At 35.5% G+C, this 20,756-nt stretch overlaps 1 protein-coding gene across 2 annotated transcripts in view; it reads left to right on the forward strand.

Annotated features, from left to right (window-relative positions):
• Positions 1-16,212, forward strand: part of COL14A1 (collagen type XIV alpha 1 chain) — a 249,753-nt gene extending 233,541 nt beyond the window's left edge. The window contains exons 46-48 of one of the 2 annotated variants that reach the window (XM_031947145.1): positions 11,378-11,455; positions 13,307-13,462; positions 15,213-16,212. In XM_031947145.1, the coding sequence (XP_031803005.1) occupies positions 11,378-11,455; positions 13,307-13,462; positions 15,213-15,274 (296 nt within the window). In that variant the 3' untranslated portion in view covers positions 15,275-16,212. Of the gene's footprint in view, positions 1-11,377; positions 11,456-13,306; positions 13,463-14,372 lie in introns of both variants that reach the window. The other variant, XM_031947146.1, reaches the window with a different exon arrangement.
• Positions 16,213-20,756: the final 4,544 nt, after the last annotated feature.

The raw sequence follows: 20,756 nt of genomic DNA on the forward strand, positions 1-20,756 counted from the left end.
AGTACTTGAAGGTAAAATGATTTGCCCAGAATCACACAGCCAATAAGTTATCAAATGGGGACTTTTATCCCCAATACCCTGATCTTGAGGCAAGTTTTCTATTCATTAGGATGCCCAGTGTTGTTTATGGCTTATCATTTTAAAGTTCTCAAACTGTCTTTGACAAACAGTTCAGGCTTATTTAGTGGCCAAGATTTTTCTTTTTAGCTCACTCTTCTATAAATGGAGTTAATAAAAACATATAGGGAGAGATTTTTAAAATGTTCTTTAACCTTTTCTAAATTCCCAGAACTTCAGCATGGACAAGTAAATGGAAATCTGCACAAAATAGTTTATATAATATGATTGCAAATGTTCATATGGAATGTGATAATTTCTTTTTAGTGAAAATTTTTAACATGGCCTTAAAAATATTCAAGATTAACCACATGGGAATGCTACTAAACTTTTGTACTCATAGAAATTGCAAATAGAAAAGATGTCCTCACTCCTCTTGTCTAATTTTTTAGGCTGATTTTGCTTGGAAATTTCTCTGCCATGTGATCATAAGATTTTGAGATTGTCTTTTCAACCTTCTCATTTTGTAGAAGGAAAAATTAAATTCAGAGAAAGAAAAAATTGACCAAGGTCACATACAGCTAGTAAAATACCACAGCCAGTTCCTCTCATTATCCAAGCCTCTTTCCATTCTATAATGTTCTCCCTCTAGAGAAATAATTAACTTTTCTGAACCTTTTTTTTTTTTTTTGCCAGTCTGAGGAATAAGAAGCTAATTTCTCCTCCCCTTATTGTATTATATTTTTAAACTTTTTTCTTATTTTTCAACATTTACTTTTATAAGATTTTGATTTCTATTTCTTTCCTCCTTCCTGTCCCCCCCTTCCTTCCTGCTCAAGCCAGCAAGCAATCTGATATAGGTTATACGTGTATAATCATATTAAACATATTTCCACATCAGTCTTGTTATGGAAAAAGAATCAGAACAAAAGGATAAACTACCAAAAAAGCCCCAAAAAGTGAAAATAATGTTTTGATTAGCATTTAAACTCCACATTTCTTTCTCTGCTTGTGTGAATAGCATTTTCCATCCTGAGTCATTTGGAATTGTTTTAATCATTGTATTCCCGAGAATATCTAAATTTATCAAAGTTGATCATCACACAATTTTAAAATAATTCGTATTTAAGTAATACTTTTAGATCAGATAAATCAATAAACATTTATTAAGAGCCTATTGTGTGAAGGTAATAAGATGTGAGTATTGAGGGTAAGAGATCTCTTAACAGCAATGGGATCCCCTTGGCTGGGTTTTGCGAAAGAATTTGCAAACTCCAGTAAATACAGGCATGAGGTTTGTGGCAAAAAAATGGGATTTATTTGTGCTAAGAAAATAGTACACTAAGAAGACAGCTTCCTTAGTGGGAAAGGTCCTGTTAGGACTATTGCAAAAATGGGTTTACACTGAGAAGAAAATATCTTCATCAGTGGGCAAAATCCTGTTAGGACTTCTGCAAAGATAGGTTGACAAATCCTTGGTTATATTGGGTCGGTCTTGGCTTGGAGCTGAGGAGCAGTTTGAACCATTCAATAGAGGATGTTGACTATGCCCCAGACTGAGATTTCCAATTGAATGAGATTACTTATTTGGGAGTTGTCTGGGAAGGGTGTGCCCCTCCCCCTCTGGGAGTATCCTGAGGAGGAGAAAAGGGATTCCACTACTTGTATCAAAGGGATTGAGGAGTGAGGGCTGGGTAGATAGCCTGATTGTCAGATAGGCTGATGATATTAAGTTTGGAGGATTAGCCATTGGGTTGGATGATATAGCCATGATCCCCCCAAATCCAAATAGTCTAGAATAAGGAAATCAGTTGAATATAATAACGTTACATAGAGATAAAATGTAACCTTCTATGTCAGGGCTCCAAAAAATCACTTTCACAAATATCCTTTAGGATAGGGAAAGTCTACTAGGGAACAGTTCCTATGCAAAGAAATCTGGTGATTTGGGAGACTCAAGTTCAATATGTCAACAATTTGACACTATGACAGAACCAGGGCTTCAGATGCTAAATCCTGTTGTTGGTTTTTTTTCCTACTATACTTTACTATTTCTCTCTATTGTCTACTGTTAAATGGTATAATAGAAAAAAATGCTTGATTTTGAGTCAGAGGAACTGACTATGAGATGAGTTGCCTAACTTTTCTGAGCCTCAGCTTCTTCATTTATAAAATGGATTAATAGGCAAATGTGTAATGCCAGAGAAACTGAGCAAGATAGAGATTAGACAGTATTTAATAGTTTGTTAAATGGGAGAGAGATTTACTGAGACTAAATGGATCCATGGTTTACTCCCAGGGTTGAATGAGACTCTCATCTCAAAGAATCTAGCAGTGAATGTCAGATACAAGATTCTTTTATAGGGTAACAAGAACAATGACAGAATGGGGGAGGCACCTGGATGGGGACGATCTAATGGGGGGGAGGCACCTCGGATGACATAATGGGAGGTACTGGAGAGGCTCCTGATATTCTAATGAAGTCTAAAATGGATAAAGACCTTTATCCCATCAAACAGTAAGAGGGAATGATTATAGTCTAAGATCTAAAATATAAGAACTTTATCCTAACTTTAAAAGGTACCTAAATACCTCATTTAAGAGTGGTTATAACCCGAGGCAGAATAACTGAATAGGACAATTATGGAAACTGGGTCAGGACATTAAAAGCGAATTGTGGCACAACAGATGCTTTGGAACCTGATTAGAATGAAAACTATCCAAGCACGGGAACTGTCTTTTGCTTTCTTTGATTCCCCAGTCCTTGACACAGAGCCTTCAAATAGAAGGCTTTTAATAAGTGGAAACCCTGCACAAAATAGTTTATGTAATAATATTGCAAATGTGACCATTCATTTTTTATGAATATTTTTAACATGTCCTTAAAAATAATCAAATTAACCACATGGGAATGCTGTTAAACTTTTGCACTAATAGAACCTGAGAATAGAAAAGACATATTATCCATCTTGTCCAGTTCTCTCTAGTTTTAGGCCAGTTTTGTTAGTAAATTTCTCTGCCATGTGATTGTAGGATTTAGAAATCATCTTTTCCAATCTTCTCATTTTGGGGGTATAGACCTAACAATGATATTACTGAGTTAAAGGGTAGTAATTTTAATTTGCCAATGTTAGGAGCATAATTCCAGATTGTTTTTCATAGCTATATTAATTTACAATTCTACCAGAAGTGCATTGATAAATTATATATGTATATATGTATATATGAAATATCCTTCAACTACTACTTCTAAACAAATATCTCTAAAACTAATATAGCCAGTTCTAGCCTCTCTTTCCTGAGCTGCTGACTAGTGTCTCCAGAGGTCTTGATTTGGACTCAGAAGACCATAATTTATTACTGTTTTGACATTGGGAAAGTAATTTACTTCATTTTATTGTTGTTGTTCAATCATATCCTATTCTTCATGACCCTATTTGGGATTTTTGTTTTGTTTTGTTTTTTTGGCAAAGATTTTGGGGTGGTTTGTTATTTCATTTTCCAGCTCATTTTACAGATGAAGTAACTGAGGCAAACAGGGTTAAGTGACTGCCCAGGTTTCACATAGCTAGGAAGAAGAATCTTCTTGATGCCAAATGCAGCACTCATTTCACTGTACCACCCAGCAGTTTTTGTTGAGTAATGAAGTCTTACCTTAATAGCTTGAATCTTGGGGTTTATCACAAATAAATGTAGCCTGTCACTAGGTTATTGTGTTCATTTGTTTTGGTGTATACTGTGTACCTAATCTGTTTCACTGATCAACTTCTCTTGCTTAACCAGTACAAATTTGTTTGACCAAATTATATTACCTCAAGCAAGTTCCCAATGAAGTCCAAATTTTTCTCACTTGTAAATCTTCTTCCCCCTAAGCCCATAGGGTAGAATATGGGTATGGGTTGTGCTCTGTGATACTCCTAGTTTTAGGGGCCTGAATAATGAGTTAAAATATTCTATTTTAGATTTTGTTGAGAGAGATGAGGAAGACTTACAATTATCTGCTTATGTGTTATATATTTTCTGGTAGAATGTAAGAATCATGAGGGCAGAGATTGCTTTTCATATCACTTATATTATTCTTTCATTATCTACTCATTGCCAAGAATAGTGCCTTGCATAGGAAATGACACACTCCAGTTTAAATGCTTATAGAATTGTACTGATTGATCTCTAAGGCACTTTCCAACTAGAAGTCCTATGATCTTTTCAATCAGTTTGCAAATCACTTTATAACCCTACTAGAAACAGCAGACAAATGCTCTAATTTAAATATCATCAGTGCTATTTGAATAAGTAAAAGCAGAGACTGAATTTAAAATAATGTATTTTGAATTACAAACTATGGGAACTATTGAGGCAGTTTTTTATGCTAATTTTGAATAATTCATAGCTTTCTCATCAAAATGCTATAAATATTACATAATCAACTGAGAAAAAACAATCATGAAATTTAAAGCTGAACCCAAATCATCTTGTCCTACATTTTCTTTCTACCAAGGAGAATATTGAAGCCTGAGACATTAGTGAAGTGACTAACCAGAAGCCACATGTATCAGTTTATTTCAAATATAGAATCCAGATCTTTAGACCCTTAATATAAGACTAATAATAGGTAGCTAGGTAGATAAAATATTTGACTTGGAGTCATGAAGACCTGACTTCAAATCCTCTCCCAGACACTTGCTGGGTGACCATGGCTGTCACTTTACATCCCTGAGTCTCAATTTCCTTATCTATAAAATAGGATTAATAACATCACTTTCCCCACAGGATTGTTGTAAGAGTTAAATGAAATAATGTATAAAATACCTTTCAAACTTTAAAGTGCTATATCTAAAAGCCAGTTGTCATTACTATTATTACATGAAAATCTCCTTCAATCCTGCCTCAGTGAGAGACTGCCCCAGGGAATCAGATAAAGTGGTTTACCTAGGTGGGGCTGGTGGAGTCCTGAGCTAAAGAATTCCAACCCTCTTCAAATGAAGATTTTTCTATTTAACTCAAGCTGTACCCAGCCCCATCAAGAACTCACCCATGAGTTCCCTTTAGCTTGTAGCTAAAGCTCCTATTATAAAAGAGCCAATCTAAAATCTTCTCTGTGCAGAGGTTCCAAACATGCCAGCTATGCCATGCTTGGGATATGAAGGAGTCTCTGTCCATTGAATATTCTTTTCCAGTGTCACCCTCTCTTTCCCTCACCTATTTCCCTAACCAGACTTCATGCCTCTTTGTCAGGATTTCTAACCTTCCCTATAATAAACTTCTTTTATCAGTCTAGGTTTTTGGGTCTGTAAATTCCTTTACAGAGAACCATTGCACCGCCAGAAGGGAGTCTCCAAAACTCCCTATCCTTGAGCCGAATTCCAAGGGATTGCAGGGGAGCCAAACCTCTTCATTTGGTTCCCTGAACCCCGAACCTGCCACTAGACCTTATCATTTAACTTCCTGACCACCAGAAACCCTAATTTCATTTTGGTTCCCTAAATCTAGACCTTATCAGTATCAGTCTGTCTCTCTAAGGAGAAAATTCAATAGAAAAGTTTTAAAGATCTCAAAGGGTAATTACATATCCAAAGATTTATTTTGGGCTGCTATTTCATTCATATTCTCCTATAATTTAATGATTTAGCTTTATAGTGGGAACATGCAGATATCAAAAAAAAAACCTGGAGATATTGTTTGGGAATGGGGCAGGGTAGGTGATCATATAATATTAAGGTTTTGTTGAGGGAATTCTTGTCCAGATATGGTTGTGACTAGATGGACTCTTCTGAGATTCTGGTCCAAACCCTGAGCAATGAACAGATTTCCTTCTCCAACTCTTCTGATGAATCTGGTTCAAGCCATGATGAAATAGCTACATAGCTTTGTTTATAATAATATCTTTAAAAATCAATTAAATGTGTGACCATTTAAGAATTTATAGGTAGCATTTCTCTAGAAAACAATATATGGGGAACAATTAAAACTTTCTATTGATATCTCATGGGACTTTTCTGTAGTCAAAAATAAAAGTTTTACATATTGAGATATAAAACTTTAGAGACTTAGACTAAAAAACAAAGCTTTTCTGGATAACTAGGAAAAGATGGTAGACTCCACTAAGGAAGAGCATCAGACATATTTGAGTTTGGAGTAAGCCTGGAAAGGAGAAGACTCAAAGTTGAGAAAGAGCATGATTGCAATCTTCAGATTGCCAACAGATTAAAACGCTATCACAAGTGAAAGATGGATAAGATTTGTTCTTTTTTTGGCCTCAGAAGCCAAACTAGAAAATAGAAAATAGCAAAGAAGTAAATGTAATCTTGATGTCAGGAAAAACTGCCAGTAATGAGAGGCATCCTGCAGTGGATTGGGTTGCCTTGGGAAATAGTAGATTCTGCCTTTTGGGAAGTTTTCAAAAAGAGGCTAGATAACCATTTGTTGCATGTGTGTATGGAAGTAAGGATTCTATCTTTGGGTGTACATTGGACTAGAAATGAGATCTCTTCTCTTCCATATCTGGAATTCTCTGATTCTGTGAGTTGAAACTTTTAGGGTTCTTAGTGCAGTAAAATTCACTACAGGGATGACTAAGATTCCCTCAAATGGGTAAAAGCTGTAGCAATAAGCATAGAATTTGTAACAAGCAACTAGGATCCTAAACCTAGATAAGCTGTCCATTAGGCACAGGAAGGGTAGTAAATATGTTCCTAAAAATCCACACATACTCCTACTGACAGCAAGAGTGAGGTTGTCAAACTAAGAAGATTAAGTCGTTCTGATCAGGGGTCTGGCTTTTGGATCTGGTGCCAAGTAGAATGTGAAGACTGATTTGGAAATAAGCCAGGAAAGTAAACATTACAGTTAATAAGTCAGGAATTGTAATCTCCAGGTCAGCAAGAGGAAAAGAGCACCGAGTGTGCCCTGTGATATTGAGAAAACAGGCTAGCACACGCACTCCTCCCTAGGTGCCCTCAGATTCATCCATCATCCTTGTTATGATAACAAGGGAGCATATCTGAGTAGTAGCACCATATCTGAGCAAGAGGGAAGGCAAATAAACAGGAGCCTGAATCCATTAAGTACTTGGAGCCAATATAAGAAAGAAAATTGGGAACTCAGTTCAGAATAGTAGAGTTCAGCATTTGTAGCTTTGGGAAAGCTAATCTCTTTTATCCTCAGCTTCTCATCTATATAATAGAGATAACAATCCCCTTGCTTTTTATGTTGTTATGTTATGGTAGTTGTGTTTGCTCATACTTGTTTGCTTGTTGTCTTCTCCATTAATGAGTTCCTTAAAGACAGGGACTGTCTTTTACTTTTTTTTTTTGTCTCCCCAGGGCTTAGCACATTTCCTGGCACACAGTAGGATTATCATCTGGCTCCAACCTACTTTTCCAATCATACCATCCTTTACAAATTCCATGGTCCACCCCAAAGTGGCCTTCTTGATCTTTCTCACCTATGACATTTCATTTCCTGTCTTTGTGCCTTTGGTTAGGCTGCACTGCCTGTCTGGAATGCACTTATTTCTTCTTCAATCTGCCTTTTAGAATCCTCCATTTCTTTCAAAACTCTGTTCAAACATCATCTATTATGTCATTTTTTTTTCTGATTCTTCCATTTGCTAGTAAATTCTGCCCCCACTCCAAAACTTTGTATATATTTGTACATTTGTGCATGATTTTATCGATGTCTTGGGAGCTCCTGAGAGGATGTACTTTTATCTGTAACATAAAATCTTGACTGAGGCATAGAGGGTTGTGATTTGTCTAGGGTGACACAGCCTGTATGAGAGATGAGATGTGAGTCCAAGTCTTTTTGACTCTGGGGTTAGCTCTAAGGCTATAATAAACAGATGATATTTATTCAATGTTTAGAGAACCTAGGTGGCACAGTGATTAGAGTATTGTACCTAAAATCAAGAAGAACTGAGTCCAGTTTCTGCTTCTGACCTTACTACCTATGTGATGCCAGAAAAGTCTTTTAATTCATCTCAGCTTCAATTTGCTCATCTCTAAAATGGAGAAGATAATAATAGCACCTTCCTCACAAAGCTGTTGTAAGCATCAAATGAGAGTATGATATATTAACTGCTGCTGCTATTTACTAGGCATTGTGCTATGCAATATATAAATACAAAAGCATGCTATAAATACATTAAAAAAAGACAATGTCTGATCTTAAGAGACATCCATTCTAATGAGAGAAAATGAACTGAAAAGGAATAGCAATGTGATGTGGATATGGTGGGGAAGTGGTTGGAAGGCCTGGTTCCAGATGAGAGGAAGGAGAAGGTAAAAAGAGAAAGCAAGGAAGGTACAGAAAAGGAAGGGAAAATTTGGGTTGGATTAGATTGTGATGAAGATCTTTTACTTGGTGTCTTCTCTTTTTCTTTGTCTCCCTAATTTTGCAATCTTATCATGTTATGATCCCTTCCCTTTTAAAAATGACTGAATTTGTCAATTTCCAGAAGAACACTCTAAGCAAAATGATAGAAGTGTAATTTTGAATGCCTGTGTCTCATACAGTAGAAGAATAATTGGATTTTTGCTCAATAATTGCATGGGCCACAGCCAACTCATTTACCCTTTCTGAGCTTTAGTTTCTTAATTCTTTAGAGTTAGGATATTTGTCCTCCTTACTTCACAGGGGAGGACAAGGGCATTCCGTATATCTAAAAGCATCATATAAGCATAATTGTTTCCACAACTGCAGTTGGCTCATAATTCAAATTAATAAACATTTTTAAAGCACCTAATAGGAATGAGACACCATTGTAGGTGTTGGAAATATAAAGATAGAAAACAACATACTCCTTAATTTAAGAGAGCTTACATAATAATAGGAACTGGAGAGATAAATACAGAAAGCTCTAATATAGATTATAAAAAGATTTAATCCATGATATGAGGTAATACAATTTCAAGCAATGTGACAGAGCCAGGAAATAGTGATTGGAAATAGTTTCACTGTTTTTGAACCAAGGTGTCAATAATTCTTTTAAATGCAGGGGAAAATTACAAATATTACATCTGATAATTCAAATAATTCAGTAGACAAGTAATACAAAATAATTCAAATACAAATAATTCCAAAGTCAGTTACTCTGTGCATCATGAAAAAAAGTTATTAGCTGCTACTGATCCTTCTAGTTATAATTCTAAAAGTGCATATAAGTTATTGTCAGGGACTTTTTCCCTTATGTTTTTGTATCTTCAGCTCATAATTCAATGTTTGGCATATTGTAGGAGCATAATAAATATCTACTCATTGGTTGAGGATCATTGAATAGTAAATCTGTACACATAACCACACACACACACACACACACACACACACACACACACACACATTGCTTTAATAAAATCCATTACTACATAGAACTCTATGTAACATGATTTATCTTAGACCTAGCTTAATTTTCTATTTGGGTTTAGCATTTCAGAAAATCCTTAGTCATATAGCCTCATCTTGTCTTTGTTCTAAAACTGTTCTACAGTCTTTCTACACCTTATTGAATAGTCTGTTCAGCAAGCCAGATGTAATGATTCTGGATTATTTATGTGTACAGTTGATTTGTACCTATGAAAACCTTCCGTTTATTAACAGAGGTCTGTTATATGGAAAAGAAGCATGAGTTGGTTTGGATATTTATGGGACTGAATCATCAAAATTAAGCACAGGCTTTTCTGATCCTTCCAAGTTCCTAATGGAAATTCAAACTTTTCAAAACTTAGCAACTTGTTTGTTTATTTTTGCTCTGACATTTATAATCCGTGTCTTTTGCAGATATGTGATAGTTATTTCATAAGGAAATGTCAGATGCAATCATTTGTGATTGTGTATTATTTGTAGTGAGCCAACAGTACACACTGCAGTTACCTCTGTATGCACAGACAGGACCTATGCCCCCAAGGTCTATGATCCAACTTAGATAACTTTAGAAACTGGAAAGTGAGAAGATGGAAAAATCAGCAGAGTGGACACTTCATCCTAAGTGGGCCAAATTTTCACTTTAGTATCAAAGTCTATTGACTTTAGAGGACTCCTGGGAGTAAGAAGTTTAACCATGTACTCTACAATCCAGTCCAATTGGCCATCTTAATAGCTAATAATTATAGCTAAAATTTATATAACTCTTACTGTGTGCCAGTTTCTGTGCTAAGTGCTTTACAATATTGTCTCATCTGATTCTCATGATAACCATGAAAGGTAGATGCTACTGTTTATCATCTCCAATTTACAAATGGGGAAATTGAGGCAAAGAGAGATTAAGTGACTTGCCTAGGATCACATAGCTAGTAAGTGTCTGGGGTCAAATTTGAATTCCTGACTCTGGGCCAGGGCTCTGTGCATTGTGGTGCAGTCTAGTTGCTTTCTTGTTCTTGATGCACACTCTTCAATGCCCCCCGATCCCCCACCCTCTCGCCCACCATGAATTTACACAGGTTGTTCCCTGTCCTTACCTCTATCTCTTAAGACTCCCTAATTTTCTTCAAAGCTCAATTCAAGTGCCTCATTCTATATGGAACCTTTCCTAATTTCTCCAGGTACTATGTCTCCTCAGAAATCATCTTGCATATATTTTGTATATATTTAAATGGATACTTGTAGCCTTCTCAACCTTTTTGTGGTCAAGGGACTTTTTTTCTATATTTTTTTCTATCTTCGGTGCTTAACAATGTTTAGCAATAAACATAATGTTTAGCACTTAATAAGTGCTTTTTGGTTGATTCACTTATTGAAATCAATGATTTGTTTGTGTGTTCGGTGGTGGTGGGTGTATGTCGGGAGAGAGAGAATGGATTTTTCTTAAATAAATTTATCTCATCTGCTTCCATGGGTTCAATTATCATCTCTATGTATATTATGATCAAGTATATGTATCTAGCCCTAACCTCTCTCTTCTTTTGGGCAGCCAAGCAGAGCAATGGATAGAGTGTGGATCCTGTCTCAGACACTTACTAGCTAGGTGACCTTTGGCAAGTTACTTAACCCTGCTTGCCTCGATTTTCCCATCCATAAAATGAACTGGAGAAGTAAATGTTAAATTACTCCAGTTTTTTTTGTTTTTTTTTTTTTTTTTGCCAAAGAAAGCTTCAAATGATGGGATTACTGAGTTGGAATGACTGAAATGACTGAACAATTTTATATATATATATATATATATATATTTACATATACATGCACATTTTTCCCCCAAAACTTTAAACTTTCTCTGAAATTTCTTCCTATCAATCCTTTTCTCTATACCTGTCCTTCTTTGGCTACTGAAAAACCTCTCTAAATATTTTGCCTAATCTAAATAGAATTCTAATGGTGCTTGTCTCAACAGGTTTATCAGGTGTCAAGGGAGAAAAAGGAAATCCAGGCACTGGGACTCAAGGACCCAGAGGTCCTCCTGGACCTGCAGGTAATATATCACACCAAACCAATATGAGGCAAATCTCAAATTCTGGTACTTCTTTGTCATTCTAGTGAAGGAGGGAGAGTTTGAAGGGATGGAGGAGGGGGAACTATCATGTCTATTTCCATGATTCACTCCACAATCCTTTATTTTTCATTCAAAAGATTGGAATATTTTAGAGGGAGAGCTGTGTGTATGACTGTAATCAGAGAAACTCCCAGCATTTATCCTCATTTAGCCAAAAATAATGCCTAAAGTTTGTACAATTTGCCAGGATGGTGGTTGCAATTTTACACATCTAAAGCAGAATTTATAGCTTTCTATATATTCTTGTCTTCTGATGTTAAAACATGCTCTCCAGATTACAAATTGACAATGTTATGTCTTTAGTCTGATTAGATTAAAATCATTATAGAATTTTGGTTTTGGACCTCATGATGGCTTTTAAAAAAAAAAAAAAAGCTCTTTAGAAGGAATGAACTTCATAGCACATTTTGGAGTAAATAGATTTCCCTACTATTCAACTTTAAAGATTTCACAGCTAATTGGAGATCTCTTGAGCCAAGAGAGAATTGCACCAATTAATCTATTTATTAAGTGATTAGTTATTTCATTCATGTATTGATATAAGTACAATGAATGAAACAATACCTATTTTCAACTTGAAGACCTTTTGAACATGTAGATCCAGCCTGGTAGATGTCCCCTTAGCACCTTTAAATTCAGAAAATCTTAACTTTTTCCAAATTATCACTGAACCCCCATTTAAAGACAGCTGATGGCACAATAAGTAAATAAAGCACAACTGGGCTTGAAGTCAGGAAGAACTGAATTCAAATATGATCTCAGGTATTCACTAGCCATGTGATCCTGGGCAACCCACTTAATTGGTTTACCTTAGTTTTCTCAACTGTAAAATGGGAAAAACACTAGCACCTACCTCACAAAGTTGTTAAAAACCAAAGGAGATACAAGGCACTATAGTAATGCTTGTTCCCTTTCTCCCCTTATCTAAGTCATACAGTGTAAGCAGCATTATTAGCCTATAGAGAGATAACTGGATATGATGTCAAGAGCATGAGAGAGAGATAAAATCTCCAAATTTCAGTCCAGGTTTGATCACAAAATAGCAGTGTGGCTTTAGATAATTCCTTTCCCCTTGCTGGGCCTCAAAGTAGACATCTATAAAGTGGAAAAGATTGATTAGATGATTTCAAAAATTCCTTCCAGCTTTAGCATGCAGTAACATTAATTTGCCTCACTCTAACTGCCCTAAAGTTTAATTTTTAAAAATTTGGTGGCACAGTAGTTTCCTGAGTTCAAATCTGCCTTAAAATAATTCTAGCTATGTGACCTGGGCTAGTCATTTAACCCTTTCTGCTTCAGTTTCCTCATGTATAAAATGACCCGGAGAAGGAAATGGCAAATCATTTCAGTATTTTGCCAAGAAAATCTCAAATGAGGTCACAAAGAATCAGACATGATCAAAATAACTGAACAATAATAACAACATTTAACTACTCCCCTAATTTTTTTTTGTTGGCTGAGTGAGGGTATAAATGCTATAGATCAAAATGTAATCCTTTCACTTAGACTATTAGAAGATACTAGTTCAGAATGAGTTCTACTTTTTGCTATCCTGAAATGATTTTGACATTTGCCTAAAAGAGGAAGGGGAATCCTATTTCATTTTCCATTAGGAAGGAATGGGAGGTAATAGATGTGAAGAAAAGAACATTTCTGTATAGTAAAGAGATACCTGAAGAGCAAGTTTGTTTATTTTCACTAGTAGCTTTAGTTTATTTTCCTAAACAATTGGAATACTAATAGTCAAGTTGTGCATTTGTGCTCTTATAGGACCTGTAGGTGAAGGTCGAACTGGTAGCCCTGGGCCACAAGGTTCACCTGGTCCTAGAGGTCCACCGGGTCACTTAGGTGTACCTGGGCCACAGGGGCCTTCAGGTCAACCTGGCTACTGTGACCCTTCTTCCTGTTCCAGTTATGGTGTTGGAGGTGAGTATAGTCCATAGTGGTGATGGTAATGGGCTTGGGTGTTGTGGGGAAGGGAGAGAAAAGACACTGAACAATGGGTCAGTTTAGTTCAAGTTCAACAAAGGCCAGAATCTGCTCGGGAGATATCCTGAATTCTATAAAGTAGATATACTGAGAAAATATGTAACCCCTTAAAAATTTTTTTTTCAAATGTAGAAGATTGAAAACAGCAGATTCCAGGTTTTCTTTCTCTCCCTCTTCCTAGTCACAGAATATTTAGGGAAGTCATTGGAGCCACTGACTTTCTAGTTGATAGTTAGAAAGAATTGGTAAGAGTCTTAAAACTTCATTCTTAGTTGCTGCTCTGATATGGTCAAAGTCTCTCAGTAAGAATCTTCATTTTGGGGGAGAACTTTCTACCTGTCATCAGCATAATGAACAGAGTTCCCTAGTTTTACACATGGAATTTATCTACTACTGCTATTCCCACTTCTACTACTACTACTACAGCAGCTACTACTGTTACATTTGTATATATATATATATATGTATTAGGAGAATAAGAATAATTTTAGCAAGAAGCAAACTTATTAATATAATAACCTCTCCTCATTACTAACTACTAAAGTCAGATCCTGATAAGTAATTCTTTTCCTTAAACACTGCCATCAAATGCATGTTGTCAGAGGCTATGCTATGCAGATGAATGCTTTCAGGCATCATTTCACAAATGAAATTTGTATAAGGACCTTCTCTCATAGAGTTGAAGGGAGAAACAAGAGAAAGTGCTTGCTGGACTTGATTGTAATGTATCTACAACCTTGGTAACTATATGTCCAGAATGAAGCTTGTCTGATGTCTTTTTCTTTGTTGTTCATCTCTTCCTACCCTTGTTTCCTCAACTCCTCGGACTGCCATTCTGTCTTTAAAGACGTGATCCCTTACAATGATTACCAGCACTGAAGCCAAAGCCTTGCATTCTGGTTGCATTTTTCCCTTGCAATTGGCCATGGATACAGAACTGCCATATTGACCACCACCACCAAAGCTTGATCCAGTAGCTTGTACACAATCAGTGTACTCACACCGCAAAACAAGATTTTCTATCACATTTGCCCTCTATGCCTTCCATGCTTTTGTAGTCTTCATGTCATAAGCCACATAATGAGAAAATTGGAATGATAAAGACAAAATCACATCACGGAAACTAGCTAGCATGGTTCCAAAATGAAAATAGGCATGTCAGCCTGCCCAGTGTACAGCCTCCGCTTCCCCCCCCCCACCCCCCCCATCCAATCAGGTTAATAAGTGAAATCTGCTATCTGAGCTTTACTACTCATCACTTGCTTGAAGTATGCAGATCTGGTGCATTCCTCTTCTTTCCTGGTGATGGTATTCTCATAACACTGAGCTATCCAGTAATGATTTGGGTCTCTTCTCACCCCTTTACCTCTTTCCCACTCTCCTGCCTATTTGCTTTCATAATCCTGCTAAATGCTTTCAGTGTTCTTCTTACAAATTAAAGGGATACTGTTTCAACAGTCAATCTTTTGCTTTTTCCTCTTTTGCTAACCATTTGCATCCTCTTGGTGGTGGTGGTGGGTTAAGGTGGACAAAGTAATCCAAGTGGTCAAGACATCCCTTGAATTCAATTACCACATAACTCATATTCAATTCATGGCCTTGAGAACCTATGATATAAAGGGGAACAGAGTTTATGGTTCCTGGGTCCTATCCTGGCTAGTCTCATACCCCCAGTCTTCCTATCCAGCACCTGACCCTGATCAGCCGGAGTTCACACCTGTTCGAGAAGATTTGGAAGATCTGATCTGATGGCCCCAGGAACCAATTATTCCAAAAGGAACTGGAAAAACCCATTAAATTAAAATTGCTACTAAAGGGAATGTTGGTATATGAATTGTATGGTTCATTTGTAAAGCTTTTATTCAGTAAATAGTCTAATTTGCCCTTTTAAAAAATATTTTCAGAGTGATATATTGTTATGATTATCATTGTCTAATAATAATGAAAACCAAAAAAGATCTTCCTCTTACTCAGGGGAGTAAGAGCAAAACAACTTTTAAAAAACACACAAAAATCCCCAACAATTCCAAAGCTCTGTACATTAGTTATTGTCTTTAAAGAATGGTGCTTTCTTTTACTATTTTAAATGTATGCCGGATTATTCATGTTTTCTGAGAAAGATCCTTAGTGAAGAATGCAAAATCCATTTCCAAAATTGAAAGCTGCTCCCTGCTCTAATAGACAATTTGAAATCCCAGAATTGTATAGTTTCATCTGTATTAGGGAAAAATGGGCCCCCAGAAGAAATGTGGTATAAGGGCATTCCAAGTTTACCTCAGGGACCCAATAGATAAACTCACTGACTATTGGAAAGGCTCCCTCTTCAGAGGGAAAGCTATCAGGAAAATTCTATTTTGCCTTATGGGTCAATCCAACCTTAATTATCCCCGATATATTTTGTCAGATTCTCAAAACCAAGGATCTGATTAGTATCTTTTTTTTTTTTTTTTGGTCAATGATTTTGCAAACAAATATTTTTTTCATGTTTTGAGAAACTAGTTATGCTAAGAGTGACCCTCCTACAATCTAAAGAGAGATCTATATTTAATGAAAGAATTCTTTAGTTTTTGGTTGCTGGGATTTTTTCATTTCATCTACATGGATTGGTGTGAACATGCAGATAATTTATTGTTTACCTATTTCCATTATGTTTTATAAGCAAATAAAAGCTGTAAACTATGTTTGAATGAACTTGTCTCTGTTTATTATTATTTCAACTTTATATGAGCCATAAACAAAACAGAATCATCTTGTCCTTCTCATAATTTTTCTTTGTCCCCTTTCTTTACCCCCATAGTCTCACATTTTTAGACTCCTTTTTGTCCTGAAGCTGTGATTTAATTAGTGTAGGTAACTCTCTTTAAGGAAATTCCCTCTATCCATGTATATTTGCATATATAGTGCACCTGCACTGCAATATATTTTCTCAAATTTCCTGGCTTATTGGGAAGTTAAGAGATCTTCCTTAGGTCTACCTAACTAGTATTCCTCAAAAACAGGACTTGAATCCAGGTCATCTTAATTCCAAGCTCTTTAACCACTTTGCTTATATCTTGAATTAACTTCTCTTACTTTTTCAGTGGAAGAAAATATCATAGAATCAAATGACTTCCAAAATCCTTTGAATCTTCTTTATCTGATCATACTTATTATATTTTCACTACCTACTAATATTTATCATATGTGGACGCTGGTTTATAAACAAAAGTAGAAGGAGATTGGTTAATCTGGTCAATACATAGTCCTCATCTGGTGGTAAAAGACACTTGTCCCTCTAAATCATTTATTACCTATGGGCTTTTTTTTTTTTTAATCTTATTTCACTTTTTTGTGGAACTGGAATGACATTTTTTATTCTGAATAAAAAAATACTAGCCCTCAGGTGAGATATCACCTAGTAAAGGGCAGAAGATGTGAAGAGCAGCTGCTCAGAAGCAACCTGAAGCAACAATTGGTCAACCTGATAACATGTCTCAGAAAGAAGGACCCTGACCATCACGTTTACTTTTCCCTTCTCAAAAGTTGTGGGTGGGATCACTCAGATGTCTCCTAACTACACTGCAGTCCTGGTGCTCTGGTTAGTGTGCTCGGGTTAATTTACAGAAAGAAACTTAGATTTATTTTGATAAATAATACTGAGTTAGAATGATTTTTGTCCACACAGGCAATAAGTTTCAATTTCATTAAGCCCTTCTATCTGGCCTAAATCTATCTTTTCAGACATTTTACATCACTTTCCTTCCAGATAAACTGGCTTGCTTGCTGACTCACACCTAGGGCTTTGTGCAGACTGGCTCAGCTTCCTGTTATGCATTCCTCCTTCATAAGCTCTCTTTAGAATTTTCTATGAAAAACCTTTCCTGACCCTTCAGATTATTAGTGCTCATTCTTCCCTCAAATTACCTTGCCTAGCATCTGTTTACCTGTATTCTTAGAGAACATAAGCTTGGGAACTAGGTAACAGCTAGTGGATAGAGCATGAGTTTGAGTTAGGAGGATGTTCAAATATTGCCTCAGACACTAACCAGCTATATAATACTGAGCAAATCTCCCAGAGAAAATGTTTGCCTCAGTTTCTTCAACTGTAAGATAAACAAATAATAATAGCACTTACCTCTGAAGGTTGTTATGAAGATCAAATAAGATAACAGTTCTGAAGCACTTTGGAAACTTTAAAGCACTTTATATGGTAATTATTATTAATATCCATGAGAGCAGAAACCATTTATTATTTTATATTATCAGCACCCAGCCAGCATAGTGCCTCTGATATAAAAGGTGCTTAATAAATGCTTCTTGAAGTGGCTAGCTCTGTCTTTCTGGCCTAGGTACATAGTTAATTTCAATATAAAATGAACATGTTTTTTATTGGCCACACAGTTACATAAACCCAAAAATTTGAGTTCAAAACAGAACTTCTGGCTTTAGAATACTTGTGTTAGAAAAAGTAGGAGTTAAGAGAATATATACATATATTTTTTTGCCAGAAAGCCTTTGTGTAACTGGATTTTATTTAGTTATAGTCACTTAAGAAATGAAAATAATTATTACTACCATTAAAGCTTACTTACTAATTAACTTGTACAAGTCTCATAAATACATGCTAACAGGAATTTGAAGTTATAAATATATAAGCATATGAATATATATGTGCATATATATATATATATATATATATATATATATAAGGGTTTTGATTATAAAGTTGGCTCCCAGATGATGAGTTTATAACAAAATTTTAACAGCTTAGTTTTATAATATGTACACTCTACTAGTTTAATATTATCATTATCATAGAAAGCATCACAAGCCCAGATTTCAGAGCATGGTGCTGGGCCAGAGCTTATATGGTGTGAGTTAGATAAGAGGTCCTGCCTTTCTGAGTTAGTGCCTCATAAGACATGGACAGAGCCAGTGAGAGAGAAGGCCTCAAATGAACAAAGTATTTACATTTCCTACAAACAAAGTGTCAAGTGCATTTTATTGGGTAATGAATGAAATGAACTCCACATTTAGATAACACATCCAAATACAACTGATGAATACCATTTGATTTTTCCTCTATATTTCACTGCACAATGGAAAGTACATGGGGACAGCAGGAATTTTTTTTTCTTTTCATTTCAAGTCGTCTTCTTTACAAGCTAAATATATTCATATTCTGGGTACAAAGACCTAATATCCAAGGTTCACTGGCAAAACTGGAAAGTCCTCATTAATGCTATAAAGTGAATTCTATGCCAGCAAAACACTAAATGAGCCAGTCAGGAAATAATAAGCATAATTAGCAGAGATTCTACATTTATTTTGAGGTCTTCTCTGATACAATCTCAGCAAATAATATGAAACTGTCTGTTCAGTTTTCAAAATAGAGTTAACAAAATCTTTACCTTGGGTTCAGAAGCAATATTATTTATTGTCAATATTTAAATGGACCCAATTCTAAACATTTGGGTGTGTGAATTTTACACACACACATGAAAATAATTTCTTTCAGATGTGAAATTAACAGTCTTTCCTCTTGCCAGTTTTTTCCTATGCTTCCCAAACAGATGGCCCATATGCTATGTAGGGAATCTCTGTATACTTATTTTTTCTGGAGACATACGAGATTCCTTTGAACTATTCCAATGATCAAGTCTAGGTACTAACAGGAATAACTTTGTAATTGTTTTCCATTGGCATTGGGACTATCTAATCATCACCAAGGACACAAAAACAAAAAACAAAAAAAAGAAGTAATACCTGCCTTCAAGGAACTTATTTTGGAGGGTGGAAGGATTCTGTGATGCCATGGGGCTCTAACCTACCAGAAGAAATAGCAATAGCAAAATTTATACCATCATTTTTAGGTTTTTGCAACATCTGTTAAGTACAGACTCTCACTTTCAAAGGCCAGGCATCTGTTAACAGAAGTGGAAATTTAGAGTAATGCTGGGGACAATTTTCTTTGATGGAGGTGAGGATGGAGATTGACTCCAAAACTGTTCTATTATAGGTTCAGAAAAGCCTTCACAGAGATGTTGATGGAGGAATTAAAATGCAAACTATTACAAATTTTTATTAAGCACTTGGGCATAAGGTACACAACTACTTTAAGTCATATACCATCCCTGTCCTGATGGAGCTATGGAATGATGGTTAATATATATGAGAAGTCACCTCCCTCTCCTTTTTGCAGAATTATTCATATAATGACAGATTTTTACAATATGTTGGTTAGTTTTGCTGAATTGTTTTCTTCTTTTTTTTTTTTTTAATTATGACAAAGGATAGTTTGGGTAGGCATATTTAGAAATTCAGGTGATAGAAAATCAAAAGCTATTTAAAATTTATTTTTTAAAAAGTGATTTGCCCAAAATCATATAGCTATCTTCTCCAGACAACAGCAGCCTGGCAAATCTGTGAAAGTGATTTTGATCTGTTGCCACTGCTCTCTGGCCAGCTAAACAAAGACATAGTTTTCAGGTATTTAGTGAAAAACAGTGAATTGTATATTACTTTTGAATCTCAAAAAATCTAATTCTACTTCAAATTTCCATTCTCTTTTGCTATAGCATTTAGTTAATTGCATAAATCCATCCATCAACAAGTATTTTTTAAGCCCCAACTATATGTCAAGAACTGTGGTAGGCTCTGGTGATACAAACTACAAAGAATAAAAAAAATTCCATTTCATACATTTTATTTAACATTTTTATTTTCCACAAGTATGTATAAAACATTTTTTTTAAACTTTGAGTTCCAGATCCTCTCCTTTCCTCCCAACCTCCACCAATATTGTAAAAGAAAACAAAGATTTTCTTCCCCCCTAAGAAAGATAAAGTAAAAAAAAAAAAAAAAAAAAAAAAAAAAGTATATTCCAATTTGTATTCAGACACAATCAGTTCTTTATCTGAGTATGGATAGCATTTTTCATCATAAATCATCATAAATCATTTTTCATCATAAATCCTTCAAAGTAGTCATAAATCCTTGTATTACTGGGAATAGCAAAGTCATTCACAGCAAACTGATCATCCCACAAAAATGTTATTACTTTGTTCACAATACATTTCACTTTGCTTGAGTTCAAAAATCTTTCCAGGTTTTTCTGAGACCATCCTCCTTATCATTTCCCACAGAACTATATCATTCTATCATAATCACATAACACAGATTATTTAGCCATTCCCAGTTGATGAGCATCCCCTCAATTTCCAATTCCTTTTCCTGAGAAAAGAGCAGCTAT

Source organism: Sarcophilus harrisii, chromosome 1, assembly GCF_902635505.1.
Source record: "Sarcophilus harrisii chromosome 1, mSarHar1.11, whole genome shotgun sequence".
Classification (NCBI taxonomy): domain Eukaryota; kingdom Metazoa; phylum Chordata; class Mammalia; order Dasyuromorphia; family Dasyuridae; genus Sarcophilus; species Sarcophilus harrisii.